Source organism: Pieris napi, chromosome 20 (assembly GCF_905475465.1).
Source record: "Pieris napi chromosome 20, ilPieNapi1.2, whole genome shotgun sequence".
Taxonomy (NCBI): Eukaryota; Metazoa; Arthropoda; class Insecta; order Lepidoptera; family Pieridae; genus Pieris; species Pieris napi.
Genome location: NC_062253.1, coordinates 1,037,854 through 1,061,393, shown reverse-complemented (window position 1 = coordinate 1,061,393; position 23,540 = coordinate 1,037,854). Strand labels below are relative to the sequence as shown.

At 33.9% G+C, this 23,540-nt stretch overlaps 1 protein-coding gene across 12 annotated transcripts in view; it reads right to left on the bottom strand.

Moving 5' to 3' along the window:
- LOC125059885 (dystonin) overlaps positions 1 to 23,540 on the bottom strand; it is a 243,672-nt gene that overhangs the window by 132,456 nt on the left and 87,676 nt on the right. For 7 of the 12 annotated variants that reach the window (XM_047664558.1, XM_047664559.1, XM_047664566.1 and 4 more), the window contains exons 2-4: positions 15,075 to 15,136; positions 6,382 to 6,471; positions 4,213 to 4,383 (exon numbers count right to left, since the gene is read on the bottom strand). In XM_047664558.1, the coding sequence (XP_047520514.1) occupies positions 4,213 to 4,383; positions 6,382 to 6,471; positions 15,075 to 15,136 (323 nt within the window). Of the gene's footprint in view, positions 1 to 4,212; positions 4,384 to 6,381; positions 6,472 to 7,840; positions 7,934 to 8,937; positions 8,956 to 15,074; positions 15,137 to 23,540 lie in introns of all 12 variants that reach the window. The other 5 variants (XM_047664554.1, XM_047664551.1, XM_047664553.1 and 2 more) reach the window with 2 other exon arrangements.

Sequence of the window (23,540 nt, the reverse complement as noted above, 5' to 3'; positions counted from 1 at the left end):
TATGATAATCACTTCAGCTGTTTAGACATAAATACTTCATTACGAAACGTTCGTGCGTACAATGTGTCCTTATACAAGAATTTATAATCTAAAAATTGGCATAATGAGCCGAAATTATTAAAATTTACAAATACGGTAATTCTTCGAATTGTTTCTGTAATTCGCGCAGATTTTTCTATCCAACCCATACATAACTCGATATAAATAGATTTACAGACAGTAATAGATCACTACGATGGCATCACCACCTGCATTAAAGGAAATATCCGTTTCGCGTGGAAATATGCAATTTTCCTGTCTCCGCAACTTTGATAAATCTCTCATTTTTACTATCCTGTTTTGTCATATTTATTTTCAATTTAAAAACAATTTTACCTGCATCAGTAATGTGTGTGAGCATTTTAAACTATTCAATTCTTACTAGCCAAACATTAAATAAAGTTTAACCTAAATTTTCTAATATAAAAGATTCCGTTTCTTATGGAAAAGCAAGGTATTTTGTCAAAATATCAGCCAGCCAGCTCACTGACTATCGCTTTGTGATATTTTTTTATAGCATATAGTTGGCAAACGATCCTACGAAACGGGCTCCTAAAGGGCAGTCATCGCAGTCCAAGCACACCCATTTTAGTTGGTGCGTTGCCGGCCTATGACTATGCTCTTTTTTCAAACAATTACAGGTCTCCCAGTATAGGCCTCCACCAGTCGTCGATTCTACAGTTCGATAGTTCGCAAAAACATAATATATACGTATATAACTATTATAGTTAGTCGTAATTCATATTAGCCGATAAAAGACGAGAATATAGATTCATCATATAAGGTACTTCATAGAGTATTCGCGTAAATATCAAGCAAACATTAACCCAGCTTCAGACGAACACACCCCCATAATTACCGAGCCCATCTGATTTCGAACCCAAGACCTCCGCTTAACGTCTTCTCGGAAATCTCTGTAGCCTTTGAGCCTCCGCAACTGGTTAAAAAATTATCATTAGATTTTTTTTAAACGGCTTTTGTCATTGAACTCTGAATATCTGTTTATACAATTTTGTATTAACTTAATTAAATAATCGTTAAGTAAAACTCTTGTTTAAACAGCAAAAGAGTAGAACGCTTTGCTCCCTCCTTCCATCTTCCCTAGATTGTATAATATGGGTTCATTTAAGAAGCGTTTAAATATACATTTCCAATAGGCCACAGCTCACTTAACAAAAACAAAAAAAAGACTGTTACCTATAATAATACATAACTTTAATCCGTTAAAAACAGTTTTTTCTTTAAAAAAAAGACTAATTTTCTCATATTATTACTTGCATTAAAGCATTTTTGTAAACCCATTAAGAATTTATCTAAATCGCTTATGTCCTGGACTTCCGAGTTGGTACAAATATAAAAATATTACATATGTAACAGTATACTGCTTTTACAATATCAAATAACATTTTCGTTTACTTATATATCTCTCTCCTTGATAAGATTATCACTCTCATAATCTTTGTTATCACAATCCGACAAAACTCGTATCTTTAGACTGGCAGGAATCAAAACATTAAGCCAAAATATATAACAGATATATCATTCCTATGCAGAAATTATTACAAGAAACTTCTAACGACCTGAAAGCGATTTTGGAATAACTGGGTCTAAAGCGCGAAAGCTTGTACAGCTTTTCCTTCTTTTTATGTAGGGAAATCGTAATAAGCTTTTCCAATATATATAAAACTATGTAAACTGTAACGTATATTGTCAATGAATGTTAACAAAAGTAATTAAATAAATACAAATGTGTCTATTAATTATAACAATGCATTACAAAGTGATTTGGGAACTCTTTTAAGTAAAAAATACCTGTGTCAGGGTTCCCAGCTCTTCCATAATAAACTATATTGTTAATTCCATAACAATTTTAATATATTTTTTTACAAATTACAATTTAGATTTTTTTATAACAGTTTACAAAAGTAAAAAGGTTTCGCACTTAGACTCTCATTAGCTCCTTCCAGAAGCACTGTTTACAACAAATTCTTCTCTCAATTCTTTCCTGTGAGTGTGTGGGTGCATGTGAGTGAATGAGTCAATGTAATGTGTAACAATATGTTATATGTTATTAGGTCTCGGGAGCATCTCCTACTCTGCGTAAGGTGTTGGTTTAATTGTTTTTATTAATTTTGGGCGGTGACATTTTAAGCAGCCTATTTAATTTGTATTTACCAACTTTCATTTTCAGAATTTGATTGTCATACAATGTATGATTAGGAGCTTCAAAGCTGTCGAGCCAAATAAGGCGTCTTCAATGCGATGGCGTCATTTGAAATGTCACATTACGTGAGTTCAATCTACTTTATACTTTCCATTTCTATTGCGTAAATGTCCTGACGAGGTGAACCGGTACACGAATTAAGTTCATGTTTTTTTTTATCTAGTCCTATTTAAGTTCAAGCTAACGGATGAAGAATAAACCTATACCTAATATTGCAAAAGTATCAGTAAATCCGGTTCGTGGATAACTTTTCTTTAGCTTTTTTTATATAGAATAAACGGGCAGGAGGCTCATCTGATTCTTTTTATTGAAGGACCCTAAGTCGAATTGGTTCGGAAGTACATTGGTGGGCAGCTGGTTCCACGTGGTGGTGGTGCTCGGCAAAGATTCGCTCAGTTGTGGAACGCGTTGAGGTGATACACGTGAAATTTCGTATTCTGCCTCGACGTCCGATCATATAACTCAGCAGGTATTAATACGAACAAAAATCCGAGCTTGTTCGAAGACAAATTTAAAGAAATCTATTACTTGGCATGCAATTTCTTTTCCCACAAACATATAAATAAAAACTGGCCGTTATAAATATAATTTATTCATTTGTTCAGATAAATATAGCTCTTCTGTATGCGCACTTTTTTTTTTATAATATGGTAAAAACTGGCAGGATCCTGAAGGCTTTAACGCCAAAGGGCTCGTAGTAGCCGGCCTTTAATACAAATTTATTGACTACGTAACTATCACATCTTAACCCACAAAGATAACATTGTAAATATTTACAAGACTAATGCAAGACCCATATATTTTCAAGAATTTTCATTACATAATAATACTACTAGTGCCTAAAATTTGGTTGTATTTTGTTTAGGTCAAAACGCACCGCAGGGTAATTCCCGTACGCACTGTAGCCAAAGAACTCTTGTCATTAATGTTTTTTTACAAACAAGGAAAATTATTATATGTAGCGTACTGAACTATATTGAATAGAAATAAGTATGTTTGTATAGTGATTCGTAATCACTTTGGTAAATATAAAAATGAAAAAGACAAAGAAAGAGTTTTTCAAAACAGCTACACTTTTCAAACCTAGATACAATTATTATGTAACAATATTGTTTTTATACACATCGTAAAATCGCATCAAAAGCTCGTTATAATAGCTAATCGGAAGAACCTTCCACAAGTCTAAATTTAATATCACGATTTGTGTAGTTTTATTCAAATTCAACCACGCACGGCAATTATACCTAAAGAATTATGTACAATTACAGTTCTATTTTGTCTTCCATCTTTCATAATCACCTAAACAGTTAATCAAAAATGCTGACAATAACATGTTTTTTAACGTTAAAGCTTTTAATTGTTTAATTTATTTGCAAATGTATCTCAATACCATATAAAATATGTCTCAATAAACGGTTGAATTATTTAAGGCGCGTCGGTACTTGGCTCAATTTAAATATTTAAGGTCAAGTGGATGTCGCGAAATCTAGCAAAATAAAACGCAAGCACATTAAAATGTAGTACAAGGTAATAGAAACGGGCAAACACTTTGAGGAAAACATTCGGAGTATCCTTAAATAGGCAATTTAACGTTACAACAAATAATTAAAATAAACATTTTCCAATTAAGGTTTCATTTTTTTAGCGGGAAATATTTGGTACAGCGACAGAAGAGTTTGTATAGGTTACGTTGTTAACATTATATCGAAAACACCACTTTTTCAGAAGATAATATCAATCAAATATGATTAACCGAACCCAAATGAAGTAATTCTCTGCCTAACATGATACTCATTAAAAAAAACAAAGTGCCAAATGTATTAGAATTTAAAATAAATATCACAAATAATACCGTCTTTAAAAAACTAAAAGATAAATTTCAATGCCACAATCATAAAGAAATAGATAATCCAGCTTTTGTGCCTAGGCTTGAAGAACAATTCACTAACCTGGAAATGCAGAATGATGGTCCATATTAAGCCGAGGGTAAGTTTGGGGTTGCCATCGACGATGTCCTCAGCTCGGATGTTGACCAGCTTAATCTTCTTGTATCGGAGGAAATCCAGGGCCATTTGAACGTTCTGTAGCATGTGGAAACGCATTCGACCTCTCTCCCGCGGCTGAAAGAAGAGTTTTATCAGGATTTGTGAATAGGTAAAACTTAAATTAGGAATAGCGTGACTCCCGTATATCATTTTCTAATTTATTTCAGATAAACGGCAGACACTCAGCGCAAATTTTGGTCTTTCCTAAGTTTGCATAGTGTTGTAATAGTCTGTGACACTTAAAATTTAATAGAAAATCGGTATTTTTTATAATTTTATTTATTTACACTTCGTTGCAAGAAAAACAGTACAAATAAAATAAAGAGGAGGGCAACTGGCGGCCTTATCGCTTTTAAGCGATCTCTTTCTCTACCACCGCGAGGAAAAAATTAAATAAGTACAACTATAGAAGATGTACAAACACTTAGACTTAAATAAAGGAACAAAACCAAGCAATAAAACATACGTAGACAATGAAAAGTTAAAGTAAAGATTTAAAAGAAGATTTTTTTTTTTCTAAATAAATAAACTAAAGTGGCAATGGGCGGGGCACATGCGTGGACCAAAAAGTACTAAACTGGTGCCTAAGGTACAGCAAACGAAAAAGAGGGAGACAACTTCAAAGGATAGACCAAAAAAAGAATCAGCAGCGATCTGGGTCATCGTAGAGAGTAGCACAGCGCAAAGAGGAATTGCAGGATTTGGCGGAATCCTTTGCCAAAAAAGGGCACACAGAAAAGAAGATTGAAATAAAAACGTGCTCAAATTTAAATGTATCTCACTTAAAGGCTATTATTATTATTTTTTATAATATTATAGAGAAGAGATAATAAAACACCATTACTAAGAGAAATATAAATTGTAATCAAATATGTAAATAACTTAAAGGAAGGTATCAAGTTATACGTAATAATCATAATAGACTAACACAAAAATACTCATCAAGAAAATCCTCCTTTAGCAAATTTTTGATTGATACTAACGGAACCTTTCAAGTTAGTTAAAATTGGCATCGCGCAACCACACCCAAGCAATACTTTAAAATAGTCAAGCCCTTCGCAAATTCATGTTATCGTAAATCACGACACACCCAACTAAGCGATGCCTTCCTAACATGACATGCACGGTCTTTTGAAGCTTTTTCGTTTTTCTAATACAGTGTAAACTCTTTATAACGTCTTTCGTTATTTTAGTATATATTTAATAAGTTATATAAATATTATTATATTTATATAACTTGTAAATAAATATAATTAACGATTCCGACTCAAAATTTCAATTAAAAAAAATTATCTACTTTTAAAACAAAGCTTGGAAATCATAACCATATTTCTAAATAGATTTAATTTTTTTATTTTAGGTCAATTATTTATTAAGTTTAATTAAATACATAGACAAACGGAACAGCTGGTGAAATAAATCAACCAGGGTAATTAGGGCAGGTGCCGAACCCATACCCTTGCAGCTGAGGTCAAACTAATATACAGTAAACTAACTTTACTATCGTATTCCTTAACTATACTTAAATTATTTTAATAAAAATAGTTTTTTTTTAAAGACAATTGTCTTTTTTTAAAGACACACCAATTTACCTAGTCCCATGCTAAGCTGGTGAAGCATACATATTATAGATAGATAGACATACATATAAATACATATTTAAACACCCAAGACCTAAGCACAACACCAAATGTTCATCACATCGATGTTCGTCTCAGCCGGGGATCGAACCCGGGACCCATGGATTCGCAGCCAGGGGTACTAACCACAAGACCAATGAGTCGTCAAACTTGCTCAAACGGAATTTAACATATTTTTTTTAAATATTTATTGACCACTACTGCTGTAAGCATTTAAAACATCGATTTTGATTAATTTAAAGCTAAACATGCTACCAGCATGAAAATTGTTTAGCAATATTCCTTACATATCTACAAAACCACAACAATAAATCTCACTGGGAATCAAACTCTGTACGCCTTATAATCGGACTGTATACTGTGGTAACTTTTTTATAGAACAGAAGAGTTTAAATTAACGTTTAAACCCGATCATTATGATAGTAATATTTACCAGGTGTTCGCCAGAAAGCACCTCCAGCAGGGAGATAAGGTTGAGTCCATCCCGCAGGTCTTCGAAGAGATCGTTCACGTGTCTGTTCACCTGGAAATTATAGCATCTTATTAGTATATTAAGTAAAGAGTAATATTTCGACATTGTAACTATAACGACTAATCAACATTTTACATTTATTTATTTTTATAGATAAAACAACAATCTACATACAAGCAAGAACTATCATTAACTATCTATATGTCATTATATTAGTTAAATTATAACTAGGCACAAATAGTTTCTAAACTATTAAATTAAAATTGCTAAAACGGAATTAAAACAATTTATTTTATTTATTGACTATTTCTGCTGCAATCATTTAAATTTTCGATTTTGATAAAGTAATTAATTCGTTTAAGTCCGTTAAAGAAGTTTAATTTTATTGTGATTTACATTAGTCAAGATTAAAACTACGTGCTATTAAGTGCACACGAATCAGACCAGAAAAAAATAAAGAAATATTAAACTTAAGATTTTTTATATACCACTTAAAGTGGGATCTACTTCAAAGCCAAATAAGACAACAAACAACTGATGAAAATCCCTTTTTTCTGGACTGATACAAAGTTAAGTATATTATACAAAATGGCATTAAAAATAACAACTTAAACTAGCTGCATGCTTTACATTTAATAATGAAGTTTAAAAAAAAATTATGTGCAACTTTAGTTATGAAATCTACTTATAGTAAGTGTGTATGATCTACCATACAATATCTCCAAATTTTAATTATTAAGGGCTAGTTTAATAGAAAGTAGAACTCTTAACTACTACTTACTATCTCTTTTGTACAAAACTAAATCTCATCTATTCATTTAATAATACATTTAGGTCCGTATCTTGGCCAGTTTAGGTACGCTAGAGAAATGTTCGCACATATACTTTTCTAAATAAAAAATTTGCAACTTAAATACCTATAACATTAATTACATAGAAATTTACGAATACATTCTCGATTTGAGGATCTATATATCTTAAATATAAAAGTGAGACACGGATATATATTTGTATCTCAATTAGACTTGAGATACAAATATATCAATGATTGATCTTTCTTCTGTTTTCTATTTCATTTAAAAAAGAACACTACAATCATAAGAGTCACCAAATGCAACTGCTATCGCTTTTTGCGTTGCGTTGTTTTAAGTATTGGTATACGTCAAATTGGTACGAAAATACTTCAGTGGACAGCTTCCACATAGTTATGGTGCAGGGCAAAAACTGCCTTAAAAAACGCTTAGTTGTGGAACGATGGACATCGAGATGATAGTGGTGGAATTTAGGTAGCGATTTTTCCAGTATTAGAGATTTTTTCAAGAATCAAAGTATCTATCGCAATGATAGCACTGATATATTCCCTTAATTAGCGCCTATTATCTACAGTGCGAAGCGTCACACAAGGCGCATGCCAACTTACTTGTTGAGGCGGACAACAGGGTTGGTTGTTGACAATCTCGCAGACATGAAGACGTGTGTACGTCTGTCCGAGCAGCGTGAAAAGTTCAAACACCTGAATTTACATTATTTGTATCAAGCATGAATAACAAAACTATTGTGTTGTGAGACGTTTCTTGACACGCATAAAAACATCTTACGAAACGTTAATGTTTCAATTGAATTGAAAGCAGTGTTGGGCAAGTGGCTTCAGCGTGCGACTCTCATCCCTGAGGTTGTATGTTCGATCCCCGGTTGTGCACCAATGCACTTTCTATGAGCGCATTTAACATTCGCTCGAACGGTGAATGAAAAAAGTCGACGGCGTGTGTCAAGCACAGGAGGCTGATCACCTACATGCCTATTACATTGACAAACTATCATGAAACAGATACCGAAATCTGAGGCCCAGACATAAAAAGGTTGCATGCTTATAATGCTATCCATACTTGATACGAAACGAACATAAAAATAACTTAAAGCTAAATTTTGAACATTTTATTTAAAAATGATTTAACAATGTGATTAACATGCAGCTAGTGTACTGTGAAATAAATAAAAAAAACATTCTACCATGATCCACAATAATAACAATTTTATCACCTCTAATCACGTAGTGCATGCCTCCTAAGTAAACACTATTAGCACGAACACTTCATTATTACTTTGAGTTTATGAAAGTTCATAATATCTAGATACATGAGTATTTTTAACAGCTATTGTGAAATAGAGGGAACTATTAAACAAAATAAAAATACCAATGAAAGAATACTTTGCAAATTACCGAACAACTTAAAAGAGTCTTAATGAAAATGCGTATATACAATTCAATTTCTCATGGCTATGTATAAGTTGATTTAGCTGAAGAAGATTTTTCATTTTTCTTTAGATTTATTTCTAAAATTGTAGCACTAAATAACATTGCCTAACTTATAGTTCATATTTATGCCAGAAATGTAACTGTGATTGTTTTGTGTAAAATTTAGTTATAACGTGGTCGTCTGAGACCTGGGCGAGACCTTAAATAAATAAAAATAAAAAAAATCTACTATCTACACAATTATTTACTACATACAGTACCTTTAAATACTTCCAGTGCTAATCCAGGTAAGCGTTGAAAAAATTACAAGAAAACATTTAGCATATTTATAGGTTACTTATAACTTAATTAACTTAAAACTAATTAAACGTCTGACTTGCTCATGGTTTGGTACATACAATTTATGTATTATTTTGGATCTACCGTAGAGATTTTCTATAAACTTTGAGCCAATTCAATACAGCTGGATTGTTGTCCAGCATACGTAGAAAGAACGTTGTGACACTTGGCATTGAAATGGGGTTTGGGCTTCTGGGTTACTTATCCGTTCGATATATATATATTATAAAATTTAATTTTTAAAATACAACCACGTTTTTTAATTAAATCACGTCAATTCGATCGATATGAAAGAGAATTAAAGGCTTAGGGAATTAAAATATAGATTATAGTCAAAGAGTAAAACTCATAGCTTTCGTGGCAATTTCAGCGAAATTCCCCCTTATTTAAAATAGCAGTGTTGACCTAGTGGCTTCAGCATACCACTTTCATCTCTGGCGTCGTAGTTGCACCAATGGACTTTCTGTCTATGTGCGCATATAACACTCGCTCGTATGGCGAAGGAAAACATCGTGAGATTAGAGAGAGATAGATAGATAGATTAGATTAGAGAGAGAGATTAGACCAAAAAAGTCGAAATCACGGAACATACATTAAATCAGACGCCCTGACTCAAAAGGTTGTATCACCATTGATATATTTATAATAAAAACAGGCTTATAATAAATACACTCCTTGAAAGGTACTCCATCGTCCCTGACAAATTGTGTTTACCCTGATAACAAAAGGCAGAATTTCGTTAATATGCAGCAATCAGACTGGTTTATTTTTAATTAACAAGAACCTATCATAGACAAAACCCCTATAAGTGAATATAAGAACATACGCGTAAATGCGTCCGACCCATATTGTTTACGGGACTTTATACTATAAATAAAACTTAAACGACAAGAAAATTGATTGCACTTAATATATCAATAAAGACATGATCGCATAACGGCGCATCAGGATCCAAGGAATTTGTGATTCATTAAATATGATTAATGCATTATTAGCGGCGCTTCCACACTTGATTGATGTTCAAGGAACTTCAATAAAACAAAATCTTGTTACATTTTCGCTTAAACCTGTTAATTTTGACGCCAATTTAAGTTATAAAGTTTTTATTATTATTATTAATTAGAAACGTACCTCGCACTTATATTTTATTTTTTCCATTGCATTTGCATTGGTTCAATTTTTTTTTAATTTAGAAAAGTAATCTGAGTGTTTATTATTATTAAACATATCTGCATTTCAATGTCAACTACCTACCTACTACCTACTTTTGCTAATTACAATGGCTATTCAATGTAAAACCTGTTCATTCGAATGTATGTCATTGGATACTTTGAAATTTAGTAAATATAATGTCAGCGAAACTTATAATTTTACAATTATGCTACCTTACCGTATATAGCTACATATAATCGGTTGTATATCTTACAAATACTATATATAGTGAATCTTACAAAAATATTGTACATAAATAAAGTTATTAAACAATACATATGTACGTTACGTCACTATGTCAATCAAATGAAATGAGTAATATGCATTCTTTTACTAGATTTTTGGTTCCTTGACTTGAGAACTGGTAGTTAACGTAAATTGACTTTAATTTGATATTAGTAAAACAAATGTTGCTTTAACAAATATATTTTCACTTTGACTTAACTAGAGCATTACACTATTTCTTTTCATAACAGATTCACAAAGACCACAAACTATTTAAGAAAATTCTTACAATGGGTGATTAATTTGACTTAACAAATACGAATTTGATCCAAGATTGTAATTTAAATAAATATATATTCATACCAAATCTTACACGTTATAATGCATTGTTATAATGAATAAACGCATTTTAAAAAAATATATTAATAAGATTAACCAATGGCGTAGTCTTGCTCTTTCGCGAATTTTGTAAACGTTTTTGACATTCATAAGCATGCCCTAGGATGCATCTAAACTGAATTAACGTATTTTGATTGATTGAATGTATTTTGGAAGATGCCGTCATGATTGAACATAATTTTCAAATATGAGTTACTAATTCGGTTTTAGAATTTCGCATGACTAACCTGGGAGGCAAACATCTCGATGCCTTACCAGTGACTCACGCGCAGGCTGCCATAACATCCTTTGTTGAGTTGTATAAACATTTGCAATATTGCAGTTCATAGTTCAACGACTGAGCTATTTTGATTTCAATAGGGTGTGAATGAATGCCGGATGCAATATCAGTTACGACGTGAAAACTATTTCTATACTAAGACGTATTTTATAGTTGATATAGCAAACACACTGGACCAGTTTTATAGGAAAATAATAATTTAACACATTTCTAATAGACGACAAATTAGGGATAAAGATTACCTTTAGGTACTGGACCTTTTGAGGGAGAGAAATGGATGGAGGAAGTAAAGAACAGATACAAATGGCAAGTTCAGGCGGATGTCTTTACACGAATAGAAATAACAATAACTAACGTAGACTATGTGTATTATAACAAAACTAAAACCTATTTGATATGAATTTTTTAATAGTATGCAATTAAAGTGATTTTATTAGTATTACTAGATATTCAACCAAAGATATATTAGTTTTTGAATCAATGACTTTTAATAACATAACTCCCATTCAAAATTATCGCACTTCTATATCTACTGAACGATACGTTCATATTTTCGAACACGAATTCTTTGTTGACTCGTTTTTTTTAATTTAAGGTAACAAGCGGGCAGGAGGCTCATCTGGTGTTAAGTGATACCGCCGCCCATGGACACTTACATTTCCAGAAGGCTCGCGAGTGCTTTAACGGCCTTTAAAGATTTGGTACGCTCGTTTCTTGAAGGACCCTAAGTTGAATTAGTTCGGTTATACTTACATTCTTGAACTATAGTTTTCGAGTTTTTTTATTATTCATTAACTATTAATTACTTAAGATCATATGGAACATGGTGTAATGGTTGCAGCTCCTTACAAACGTTGTGTAAAACAAAAAACTTAGCGATTAAAAAGAGTGGCGGAGAGTTTATTGCCAGTTCTCGTCCGTTCTACACCCTTGATTTGAGAACTGGCAATAAATGTAAAATTAGAAGCATTTAGCATTTAATATGTACTTCTTTATTGACGTTCATAAATGTACATTGTGTTACCTAAATGAACAAACGATTTTGACTTTTAACTTTGACTTTACCATTTTAAACACCCTTCGTGGCATTTTACTTTCATCTGAATACAATGAAACAGATGTATCAATCGGGTCACTTAAAAATGATACTTTCACAAAGACGCCACTGTACGTCTGAGTCAGATAAATGGGTGGTTGTTTGTTGATTAATAACGGCATTGATAAATAAACGGGCAACGCTCGGAATGCAAAATAAATGAGTACATCTTATTAATAACAATTTATGTTAAACGGGCTGGTTATATTGCGAGTCATTTCACGAAACTGATGAAATTGGCTGAATTGTGGACGGTGAAACAGAACTGGTCAAGTCTGGCGAGTCTATGATAGGACTAGATATGATATTGCCAATCACAATAAGACGAAAAGCACAGTAGTATTTGTTATCCCTCGAGAGGGGTGAGCTTTGGCCCGTTGGGAGAGTATGCCCCCTTCGGGTGGTGTTTTAGTTTCGCAACCTGCTGATTCAGGGCGCTACGGGGCGGGCCTATGGCCCTTGGTGGGGGCTGCAGCGCTGCAAGAGACATAGGCTCTACTCGAAAACGAAAAGCGTTGGTCTTTTTTTTAACACTACTTTACGCAAAGGAGCAGTGTTGGCCTAGTAGCTTCAGCGTGCGACTTTCATCCTCGAGGTCGTAAATTTCATCACCGTGTGTGCACCAATAGTGCTATGTGCGCATTTCAGGCCCTATCCCAGCACGAATTGCTGTGTCAGTGTCTCGGACTGGACTGCGGGGCGTAGTGGAGAGCTGGAGAGAGCGCCGGCTCGTAATAACAATTAGTTAAGTAAAACATTACATTAATGTAATTTAATCAATTATTTTTTCTGAAATGGATGGAAGCCAAGTAGGCTTGCGATAAAATATATCGTGTTAATTTCGAAATCATGTTCAATATACATTTTCGAATGAATTCAAAGTGTCAAAAATTGGCGATGTTATTTATATCGTGTATCGATCAATCTTTCAAAATGGATACATACACTACTCAACTCCACCATATATTTCCATTCTCCCTACTTCAAGAAATGATGACGAAAAATGGAAAGAAAGAATGTACTTTCATGGAGTTTGGCGACCAGATCGGTCCTTAACACTAGCTCGAATGATGAAGGAATCATCGTGAGGAAACCGGCTTGCCTTAGACCCAATAAGTCGACATGAGGCTGATCATTTGCCTATTAGATTGACAAATAAAACAGATACAGAAATCTGAGGCCCAGACCTAAAATCGTTGTAGCGCCTTTTTAACAGTATTTTTGAATAACTCACGGTAGAGCAACAGTACAATTCTAACACCAAGACTACTTGAGTTCTAATACTTTATATTATCATCAATGCCACGTATTAGCGTGACCACGACATCGTAATCCGAAGAATAATCAAGGATAATCATTATTCAGTCCATGTCAAACCGAATCATGCGCGGTCAGTTTGACGTATTGACACACGTCCATGGTATGATTTGACGAAAGAATACAAATATATTTTCTAACGAAAGTGACATTGAAACTGTCAAGAGTCAGCTTTTATAATAGCTTATTCAGCAGAAGGCCATTCAGAAGTTGACACACTGTACCCACTAGTTTCTTCAACTTGCTTCACAATTAATATTTAACTATTGGACCGGTACCAATACATTTGTCAGATATGTGTTACAATTTCTCTTCTTTTAGTGCCTTTCCATTGCTGGAGATTGGCCGTCAGTCTCATGAAGCGTGTCTGGTGCTGTGCCAGATTCTGCAACTCTTCGCATTACCCGTCCAACACGCCGTTTTAAGAATTAAAGGAATGGAAGATGTTTGTCCGGACCAATTTCCGTCCAATGTCTCGTAATCTGATAGTAGACTACCCAATGATTATTATTCACTTATTTTTAGATTTTTATATACAGAACACGAACTTTCCAAAATAAACGTTAAGTATTGTACTTTTTATAGATTTTTTTTTTTAAACTAAGTATTCATTTCCTTTTCCACGAAAGGCAGGAAGGAACCTTTCGCAAAAACAAAGACACTAAATATAACAAGATAATTTTTATCGCCAGTAATAAGAATGCTATCTTCCCTTATACAAAAGGGTGTTAAACATCTGCGCAGACGCAATAAATACACTTTCACATCGCCAAATGTTCGCTGAATCATCTTAACTCCGGGTGCGTTGTGCAATCGTATAAATCATTATAAATTATGTGTAAACCGAATAATGCTGGTGTTGAAATTCATTTTGATTTCAAGTATTATAAACAATTTGTTGTGTCTTTAGTTCTGACAGTAAAAGGATATGTACAGATGACCAATAAAAGTACTTTTTGTCATTTGTACAGTTTAACAATTGATCTAATCATTGAAATGTAGAAACGGCATTTCAAATTGGTTCAATTTCCTTCTCCCGGACAGGGGCCGCATCTTACTAAGTGATTTTTTATAATAGGGGGGGCAAACGAACCTACGGGATGCACAAAAAGGGCAGTCATCGCAGCCCATGGACACCTATTTTTAGTGAGTGCGTTGCCGGCCTTTGAGGTAGGAGTACACTCTAACTTTGAATAGTTGGAGGTCGCATATCTTAGGGAAGTCGATTCCATAGATTCAATAAAATTGTATATATATACATATATTTATTGTTATAATGTATGTAAATAACATGTGTATATATACTAGTAAATACTTATTATTATATACATTTACGCAGCACGCTACGATCTTAACACATATAATTATTCTACAAAACCATGAGCAGTGTAAAATTACTAATCCTACCTAGGTACATAACACACACAACGTAATTAATGTTCTTCAAAATTCCAAGTTTTGAAGAACATTTGAATTTAAGCATTTAATTTTAAAAAGATATCTTTTAAGTGGTTTAATTAAATTTTTACCTTTTTCAAGTGTTTGTTGACCCATTTCGTGAACGTTTTCTTCTGGATCGCATCTCGCTCATCTGGAATAAAATAAAATAATGTTAATATAATTGTGGATACCACGGGATATTGAAAAGGACTCTCTCTCTCTTTAATCGGCAGGTCATGACTTAGCGTCGTGGTCAGCAAGAAAGCGTCTGGAGCGGACCATCTCCACCGGTTTCGGTCCGGCGCGTCTCTTATGACAGTGTACAGTTTTGAGAACGATGAGTCTTTCACTTGATCGGTCTATCTGGTGAACGGCCACGTGATCTTTTGCCTTCTGTGTTACCAACCACGATCAGTTTATCCAAGTACTCATCGTCTCTGCGCATTGTATGGCCGAAATAAAATACAGTAGAACCTCTATAAGTCGAACATCAAGGGAGACGCCAAAAAATTCGAGTTATAGAGTTTTCAACTTATGGAGGATTTCTACTTAGGCGGATTTTGATTCGACATAAAGAGTTTGAGGTTTCAGCAAGACTCAAAGTTTTTAGTTTACGTTTCACAGCACTCATGTTAACTGTTGTACTAATTGATGTGTATTGCAGTAGAACCAAACTACTTCTGACAGTATTTAAGTCGAAAACAAATGACTGGCTTAGCTAAATTTCAAAGGGAATCAAAATTGAACACCTGACACAAAGCAAGCAAACACGTGTTTCCATGAGTCATAAATTTATTATTGTATACTCCTAAAATGTTTTCTAAGAAACAATAGTGTACTCATATTGTCGGCAAGTTCTTAAAGTCGGTAACTGATTTTTGTTCGAACAATAGAGATAATAAATTCCAAATGATCAAGTTATAAAGGTTGTAAAATAAAACGTTCCTATGTTCGAGATACAGAGGTCAAATTTAATTTTTCGAGTTATAGAGTGAAAATATGTACCAAAATAGCTTGGAGGGACTCGGTGATTATTTCGATTAACAGAGGGTCAAGATTTCAAGTAATGGAGGTTTTGGTGTTTTAAGGGAAGGGAACACAACATTTTTTCGAGATTTGGAGGTTTTTGACTTATCGAGGTTCGACTTAACGAGGTTCTACTGTACAAAGTATAAAGTAAATAAGATGAAATTGATTAAACCATATAAATTAGTGAATAATAAGTAAAAAAAACCACAACAACAGAGTGTCTTCCTTTAATAGAGACTGTAAGTGTTATTGGACACTTTCTTATGTTAAATATCCTTTTTAGTAAATAAGGTTAGACTTAAATTACTTACTATTTATTAGTCTTAAGTTAGGCTTGATCGTAATGTTCCATCATGTCTCAGTAAAGAGACAATCTATTAAAAAAAACGACCGACTATAAATTTTAGCATAGAGCCTAGTGTATTTTACTAATTTTTTTAATACTTTTATTATTACATTATTTTTCTATTTTTGCGTCAAGTAACTGGCAGAATGACCAGCAGCGCTGTGAAGCACGTCTGCTCCACAGCATAATGCTGAGCCGGGGCCAATTACAACCACAACACACACATTACACACTTAAATGTGCCTTGTTCCTTTAAAAAAATTATTTTTTTATAATAATTATTATAATTTTGTGTGTTTCTGTGTGTGTGTTTCGTTAGTAATAAATGTTATGTCTATGTGTTGTCTTCCTTGGACTTTAAAAAACCGTAGTCGGGCTTCAGTGAGTATAATGCATACGTGTACACACGCAATCTACCAAAAAATTCTTCAAGTCTAGATTTACTTCCGTAACGAGAATAGTTTGGCAACGACCTCCGATATAAATACTTTGTCTATCATCAGGTCTAGATTGGTCGTTGAACTCGCCATGTGTTGACGCGAGATGTTTTTGCGTAATTAAAATCGAAGATTATATCTAGTACCGGCTTAAATGGATAATGAACGGAAAGTAATTACACATCTGTTAGTTGCCATATATGGATGAGTTCGACATTAGACGCAAAAGTGTGTTTGTTATTTGTGTATACAATATATATAGCACTAGAATTTCATCATTCCATTCGAATGACAGATTGACCTGTTTGTCGAGGCCCACCAGGGAAAAAAGGGGTCGCTCTTGCACTGTGGGCTGACGAGCTTAAAGACGTTGGCTTAGGCAGAAAAAAAGCTCAAGAAAATAGAGATAGAGCCGGTTGGTGTAAGCCTTTACTCTTTAAGAGGACATTGAGAAAAAAAAGCTATTCTTGTATAAAATGAGAAGTGACAATAGTTTTGTTTCTAAGAAACATTTATTTTTAATAAAGCCTCATTTAAGATCAGGATGACACCTATGACCTTTGCCAAAAGAGGGCACACAGTTACCTAAAAGAAAATTGAAAGAGAAACGTGTTTAAATGTAAAAGTATCTGAATTAACGGCTATTACTATTTTATTTAAACCAAAGGCAATAATATATTACATTAAACATAGACTTCTCTTTTTTGAATGAATTCCATTATTTTAAGATACGTAATGAGGGTAGTTAAAAAGACTAAATAACTTTAACAATTTCTATGAACACGTTAAATAGAAATTTCTCCTACAAGAATATTTAATCAAAGAAGAGACAGCTAAGCATTAACTACATCTTAATTAAGCTCTCAGACAGATCATTAAAATACTGTACATACTAGCTGTCGTCATATTTACGAGAAATTAAATTCGTACCTAAGCATAAGCTTTATATAAATAAACCAAGATTTATTTTTTTATCACAGGGCAAACAGGGAGAAGGCTCAGTGACAGTGTTAGTGTCCGCCCATGGACACTACACTTAAGACTAGGTACGCTCTTTTCTTGAAGGACCCTAAGTTGACTTAGTTTGGAAACAATTCAGTGGCAGCTGGTTACGTATTACTCTGAACAGCAGAGATTTGTTTTTAATATATTTTATTATTATTTATTACTTTAGATGTCAAGTGGAACATGGTGTAATGGTTGCAGCTCCACAAACGTTGTGTAAAACAAAAAACTTGGCAATTGGAGTAGCGAAGAGTCTATTGCCAGTTCTTCTCTTCCGTTCTACGCCCTTGATTTGAGAACTGGCAGTAAATGTAAAATTAGAAGCATTTCATTTCATTTTTGACACTCATAAGTGTACATTGTATTATATATATGACTAAATGTTTTTTTTTTGTGTAGACCCAACCACACAGTCCCCGGCGCGGGCCTGCGTAAGTGCATTTTCACCTCATTACAAAAAAATGGCGATTAAAAGCCACAGGCAGATCGTAATGTTAATTGTCATATCACTCGTAAAGGTACTTTTCATTCATTATTCACGAGACCTTCATTATATCAGTTAAAGTGACATTATGTAACTGCTGACTCACTCAAGGGTAACATGTATTTTGGTTAAAAATAATCCTATAATTTACTGTAATGGTCAACTTACATGTCACGTTTACAAAAATCTCTTTCTTGACCTTGTGCCCAATTTATTTTATTTTTTAATTTTCAACCAGTGAATGAAAGACTCAAAAATGTGTATATTTCCTTATTTGTCTGTTAGACTCATTATTACATAAACAAGTATATTATAAATTATATGAAATGAAATGAAATAGTTTATTCTTGCAAGTAGGACTATATAAATCACTTTTACAATGTCATCCTAAACTAGATGAAGTCGACATTTCCTAACTGACTGCCCTGAGAAGAAATGTCGAAACAAACTCGGGGGTCTTAGTCTCTTTTATAGTCCAGATAATACAATAATAAATTAATAAATTGGTATAAACAAATGCAGAGTATTTACTGGACTGGTCTTTGGAAGAAAGAACCAGATCGATCTGAGCAAGCCTGTGCCAGCAGACGGCTAGCATGCCCCGAATAGCTCATGCAGCTCAACCATTTTTAAGGGAGCTGCACAACCCGGTACACAACAATACCGCCAGTGGCACCATAAAAATATGTGGGGCAACAACTCACTCAGATCGCCAGCCCAAAATAACTATAGACTAAAATGTATCAAATTATAAATCAAGCAAAAGAGTTTATGATATACCCGCATAATGTTTACACTTACAATGGATACAAAATGTATTTTTAAGGTGTACCTTAAAGCAAGGAAAAAATAATGAAATTGAAAAATATAATCGAAATATAATCATTATTCACTTGGCATGTCAAAGTGTAAAATATTGTATGCAAAAGCACAAAACATGTCAGTAATATAGAAAGAAAAAAAAAAAATGTAAAAAAATGAATATGCACTAAGCACAAACATGTCAATAGAATAAAATAAAATGCATATGCAAAAGCACAAGACATGTCAGATTGTAAATATGTACAACATGCAAAAAAAAAAAAAAAAAAGAAGTGAAAGACAGCTTACAAAAACACAAGCGATAGCTGTATAAGCGAGCAGCTCAATCCCAGGCGTTTCTATCATTTAAATAATCGGATATCCTGTAATATCCTTTAGTTAATAATTTTGATTTAATAAAAAATTTAAATTTCTTAAGGGGAAGTTTACGAACATCCATAGGAAGTTTATTGTAAAAGCGTATACATTGACCCATGAACGAGTTGCTTATTCTATGAAGGCGAGTAGCATGAACTGTTAAATTATTTTTGTTCCTGGTATTTCGGGAGTGAAGATCAGACAATTTGACAAAATCCGGTTCGTTTTTGTAAACATAAAGTAAATTTTCAAAAATATATTGTGAAGTTACAGTCAGAATGTTTATCTCTTTGAATTTCTCTCGGAGAGAAACTCTAGGACCTAACTTATATATAGCGCGGACAGCCCTTTTTTGTAATAAGAAGATTGTATTAATATCCGCACAGTTTCCCCAAAGGAGAATGCCGTACGTCATCAAGCTATGAAAATAACTGAAATAAACAATTCTGGCAGTATCCACATCAGTAATTTGTCTAATTTTCCTTACAGCATAAGCAGCTGAACTGAGCCTTCCAGACAATTTGTTAATGTGTGGGCCCCACTGTAGTTTGGCGTCAACAGTAATGCCAAGAAAAACAGTTGACTCAACAGGGTCCAACTCTACTCATAACTATAGTTTATGTTATCCCGGACTCCTTGTGATATTTTTCTTTATACCGTTTGTGTATTTATGGCGCTTTAGAGAAATCCAACCGACATCCCGACCTACCTCAAGTTAGCCGCAGATTTGATCACTCGGGAAAAGCTTATCTTAAATCTGGATTTGCTTGGAAGAGATTGCTTATAAGACCGCACGTTTCTTTAAATTTATTACCGTCATTTTTTGCCGTCTTGTGTCCACTAAATTAACTAAATCTGTAGCGTTTAGCTTAGTTTAGTTTACTGCACGATAACTCAAATATGTCAAACACATATTAGATTTTTTTTATAGGATACATTTGTGGGATGCGACCATTGACTATACATTCGCCTTTACACCTGAAACTTGAATGTGAATCTTATCTTGGCCCTGGCCTCTAAGGTGAGAACTCTTTAGAGCCCTTTAACCCTGGATAGAGTAGTGATGATTTCTTAAGATAATATCTTCAGTTTCTGTTAATTCTAAAACATTTAACTGACAACCTTAAATTTAGTTCTCAGGCAATCTTATATAGTGCAGCACTTTAGCACAAACATAGGACATATAGATAGGGTTGGCAGATCATTCAAATACAAAGATTAAAGTATTTAATATATGGATGATGAATTATTATCGTGTGTTTATATGTTGTTTATATGTGTTATGTGTTATTATATTTTAAGATTAGTTATTGTTTGTCGTTATAGATTTTGTTATTGAAGTTATTTAACATAATATATTTTAGAATAGATAGCTTGTAACATACCTATACTGCAATGAATAGATAATGCATTACATATGATGTGGTTAAGAATATTGTAAAATGGCATAGGCAACCCTATCGCGTAAGATTGAAACTGTGGTCGCCGATAAAACGTTTATTGACGTCTATTGCATTTAATTTTATTATCTGCATTGTATTTTAAATTATTGTGAAATAGCAATCTACTAACAATTCAAAATTAATTTATTTCAAGTAATAATTACCTAATTTACGATAAGTTGAAATGTATTTGTCCTTTTTTTAATACAAATACGTTATTGACTCTAGCCTAACTTAAGACTAATAAGTATTTTAAGTATAACCTAATTTACTAAATAGGATAATTAACATAAGAAAGTTTAAAGAAAAACGCTTTTTACCGGATTAAAGTTATGTATTATTATTATAAATTTACAACTATTTGACATAATTTTAAATTTATCCGACGTTTCGCGTGCTTTACAGCGTGCGTGGTCACGGTGACTGAAGACAAAAGATGTTGAATGTCAAAAGGTATCACAGCTGCAGAGAAAGTTGCCTTATCTGTATTTGTTTCCCCGGAGTTGGTATCGACTAAAAGATGGAGGGTTTTGGCAAAAATGGCTCACGGTGTCCTCTATTTTCGCGGATTGTTTTTCTTTTTGAGATTTTAATTTGGATATTATTGGATCCCAGGTGTTTGACAATTTTAGGCCGTCTTCTCTATTGAAATTGGGGTGTTTTTTGATTTCAATGGCTTCGCGTACCAATCTTGGGAAGAATCTTTTCTCTTTCGCAAGTACTTTTGGTTGGTCAAAGCGTATGTAGTGATTAGGCCTATCTAGTATGTGTTCACAGACTGCTGATTTTGTGTGTCGTCTATGTCTTATGTCTGCAATGTGTTCTTTGAGTCTGCTGGACATATTGCGTTTAGTTTGCCCTATGTAAGACAGGCCACAGTCGCAATCCAGTTTGTATATACCTGCATCTTGCAATGGGGTGTTACTTTTGATTGGTCTTAGGAATTGCTGAATCTTCTTGTGCGGCTTGAAAATTGTATGAATAGAAGCTCGTTTTAGGATCCGGCTAATTCTATCTGTAACTCCCTTTACATATGGCAAGTAGGCTGGCTGGCGTGGAACTGTTTGTGTCTTGTTTTTGTTTTTGTGATGTAGCCGGGGGATGCGCAGCTTGTTTCGGTGTAGCACCTGTTTGACATGCTGTAGTTCCTCCTCGAGGTGGGCATCATCACAAAGACGCTGGGCTCTCTGAAACAAACATTTACCGACAGAAAGCAGTTGTGAAGGGTGGTGGTGGGATTCACCATTGAGGTACCTATCTGTGTGGGTTGCCTTCCTGTGTATTGTGTGACCTAGTGTGCCATCTGCTTTGCGTATAATTAAAATGTCTAAAAAGGGCAGACAGTTGTTGTTTTCTTGTTCAACAGTAAATTTAATGTTCTTGTGTATTGAATTTAAATGTGCTAGAAATGCAGATATTTTGTCATTGGGGAGTACTACAAATGTGTCATCGACATATCTCTTGTACAGTCGAGGTTTAACCGGGGCATTGGCTAGAGCTCTCTCCTCAAAGTCCTCCATGAAGATGTCAGCGACTATAGGTGACACTGGAGAACCCATGGCTACTCCATCAACCTGCACATAGAACTCATCTTTCCACATTAAGTATCCTGATGTGAGACAGTGTTTTACAATATCTACATAATCTGGTGACATGTTCTGTTCCCTAAGTCTTTTTGCAATGATATCTAGGCAGTCATTTAGTGGTAAGTTTGTAAATAGTGACTCAATGTCAAAACTCACCATGGTTTCATTGTGGAGTAATTTTAGATCTCTCAATGTTTCCACAAAATGGTAAGAGTCCTTAACATGAGCACTAGTGTGCCCCCTGAGAGGGGATAATATTGACACTAAGTGTTTGGCTAATTTGTATGTGGGTGAGTCGATATGACTGACTATGGGTCTTAAAGGATTGTTGTGTTTGTGTATTTTTGGCAATCCATACATTTTTGGAGGTTTTACGCAGGCTGTTGTTAAAGATTTGACGTCTAATGACAGTGTTTCAGAATATTTAGTAAGGAGGCTAGATGTTTGTTTTATTACCTTGTTTGTGGGATCTTTATCGACTTTCAATATGTCCAGCAGACTCAAAGAACACATTGCAGACATAAGACATAGACGACACACAAAATCAGCAGTCTGTGAACACATACTAGATAGGCCTAATCACTACATACGCTTTGACCAACCAAAAGTACTTGCGAAAGAGAAAAGATTCTTCCCAAGATTGGTACGCGAAGCCATTGAAATCAAAAAACACCCCAATTTCAATAGAGAAGACGGCCTAAAATTGTCAAACACCTGGGATCCAATAATATCCAAATTAAAATCTCAAAAAGAAAAACAATCCGCGAAAATAGAGGACACCGTGAGCCATTTTTGCCAAAACCCTCCATCTTTTAGTCGATACCAACTCCGGGGAAACAAATACAGATAAGGCAACTTTCTCTGCAGCTGTGATACCTTTTGACATTCAACATCTTTTGTCTTCAGTCACCGTGACCACGCACGCTGTAAAGCACGCGAAACGTCGGATAAATTTAAAATTATGTCAAATAGTTGTAAATTTATAATAATAATACATAACTTTAATCCGGTAAAAAGCGTTTTTCTTTAAATGTGTAAAAGTTATGT